Genomic DNA, 1,918 nt, shown 5'->3' on the forward strand with positions numbered 1-1,918 from the left:
ACAAGAAGGTTCGGACAGACGTTGCATCGTCCATCTGCCTCATCAAATTGACAGAGCCTGCATTTTTTGCTGCTTGGTTTGTTGGTAATTATCACAGCCTACGCACGTAGTACGCCATCTTCTCACAAATCTCTCCCCTTAAATTTCGGGGTGTGGCCCCCATAATTTCAAACCAAATAATCCCACATCTGTCCGTACAATTTAATCCATAAATTGAGTCCATAAGTGTAGCATCGTTCAATTTTAAATCACCAGCTGGTCCTTCAAACTGACTCAACACGAAAATCCTAGTAGTTTAACTGTACTAATGGTTGCAAGAACTCGCGAGACCTCTTTTCTTAGCTCTTTTCTTGAGCTCTTTTCTTAGCTCTTTTCTTAGACAGCCTATTCGGCTTCATGCCACTGCTAAGCAAACCCCTTTGTCTCTTTAGCCACCGCCTATGGTTTACATCTTTATCTTCTTGCGGGTCCACCGTCGCCTTCTTCACCACTTCATACTTCAGACCCTTGTCGCCCATAGCATCAATATGGATCGCTGAGCCTTCACCAGCTTCTTCATGGACTAGGAGCTCCGAGAGCTTGGTGATCACATTCTTTTGCACCCATCTTCTTATTGGCCTAGCGCCGTACATCTGCCGAGACAAACACTGGTATGTAGACTATTCCAGAAAAAAATGAGTCTTATCATGTAATTTTGATAAATAGAGATTCTGCTTACTGGATTGTATGATTCCGCTAGGATGACATCTAGTGCGACATCAGTTGCAGATAAAGAGATACCCTTACAAGCGACACCAGCAACGACTTTTTTTATTTGAATTTTCACGATCTCCTTCAACTTCTCTTGCAGAAGGGGCTCGAATATCACAATCTCACTTAATCTGTTGAGGAATTCGGGCTTGAAATATTTCTCAACCTAAAAGGAATATAGGAATGTTTTTTGATGAGATATAGCAATGGTAAGGTAACTACGGCAACAATTACACATATTGGAGTAATTTAGGATTCACAAACCTGTTTCATGAGAAGGCCTTTCGTTTCCTTTTTGTTTGCCATTCCTGTTGATAGGTGCCCGGCTCCCAGATTTGAGGTCATGATAATGATGGTGTTCTTGAAATCTACTGTCCGGCCTAAGCCATCGGTCAACATGCCATCATCAAGGACCTGGTGGAAAACATTAAACACCGAAGGGTGTGCCTTCTCCACCTCATCCAAAAGGATGACACTATATGGATGTTTCCTCACTTTCTCAGTCAGTTGTCCACCATTTTCATGCCCAACGTAACTGCAATACATCATAACTAAAAGATGCATCAGGATAATAGGTAAAATACTATGCATGGAACTATGATGTCCAAAAGGAATAATATTTGAAACCTTGGCGGTGCTCCAATGAGACGCGACACAGAATGGGCCTCAACATATTCGGACATATCAAAGCGAACCAACATCTTTTCACTGTCAAATAGTTGCTCGGCAAGGGCTTTTGCAAGCTCTGTCTTTCCAACACCAGTCGAACCCAAAAATAGAAAAGAACCTATGGGTTGGCCAGATTGATCAAGGCCGACTCTGGAACGTAACACGGCTTGCGCAACTGAGTTGATGGCTTCATCTTGGCCAATAACTCGCTCACGCAGTCTATCAGCTAAGTGTATTAACTTATTATTCTCCTTTTATTTTATTCCAGTTTCTTTGAGTTTTTCGGGTGGGTTCTTCTCCTTTACTTTTGTGTAATTGTTCGATGCAATGCACATATGATGCCATATGTAATCAATCCATGTACTTTTTATTTATACCCTATACTATGTTTAAATTTTGGACAGGTTTTTTTTACCGGGAAAACCCCCTTTCTAATTTAAGTAAGCGGAAATACATCAGTTCCAAAGATACACGGGGGGCGGGAAGTGTTGAAAATGTT

The 1,918-nt window shown here is 41.6% G+C and overlaps 1 protein-coding gene across 1 annotated transcript in view; it reads right to left on the reverse strand.

Annotated features, from left to right (window-relative positions):
- Window positions 1–200: 200 nt before the first annotated feature.
- The window catches only part of LOC123076498 (chaperone protein ClpB1-like), a 3,565-nt gene continuing 1,847 nt past the window's right edge, over window positions 201–1,918 (reverse strand). The window contains exons 2-5 of the mRNA XM_044498710.1: window positions 1,378–1,670; window positions 1,015–1,285; window positions 719–916; window positions 201–632 (exon numbers count right to left, since the gene is read on the reverse strand). Of these exons, the coding sequence (XP_044354645.1) occupies window positions 339–632; window positions 719–916; window positions 1,015–1,285; window positions 1,378–1,670 (1,056 nt within the window). The 3' untranslated portion in view covers window positions 201–338. The remainder of the gene's footprint in view (window positions 633–718; window positions 917–1,014; window positions 1,286–1,377; window positions 1,671–1,918) is intronic.

Source organism: Triticum aestivum, chromosome 3D (assembly GCF_018294505.1).
Source record: "Triticum aestivum cultivar Chinese Spring chromosome 3D, IWGSC CS RefSeq v2.1, whole genome shotgun sequence".
NCBI classification, from domain to species: domain Eukaryota; kingdom Viridiplantae; phylum Streptophyta; class Magnoliopsida; order Poales; family Poaceae; genus Triticum; species Triticum aestivum.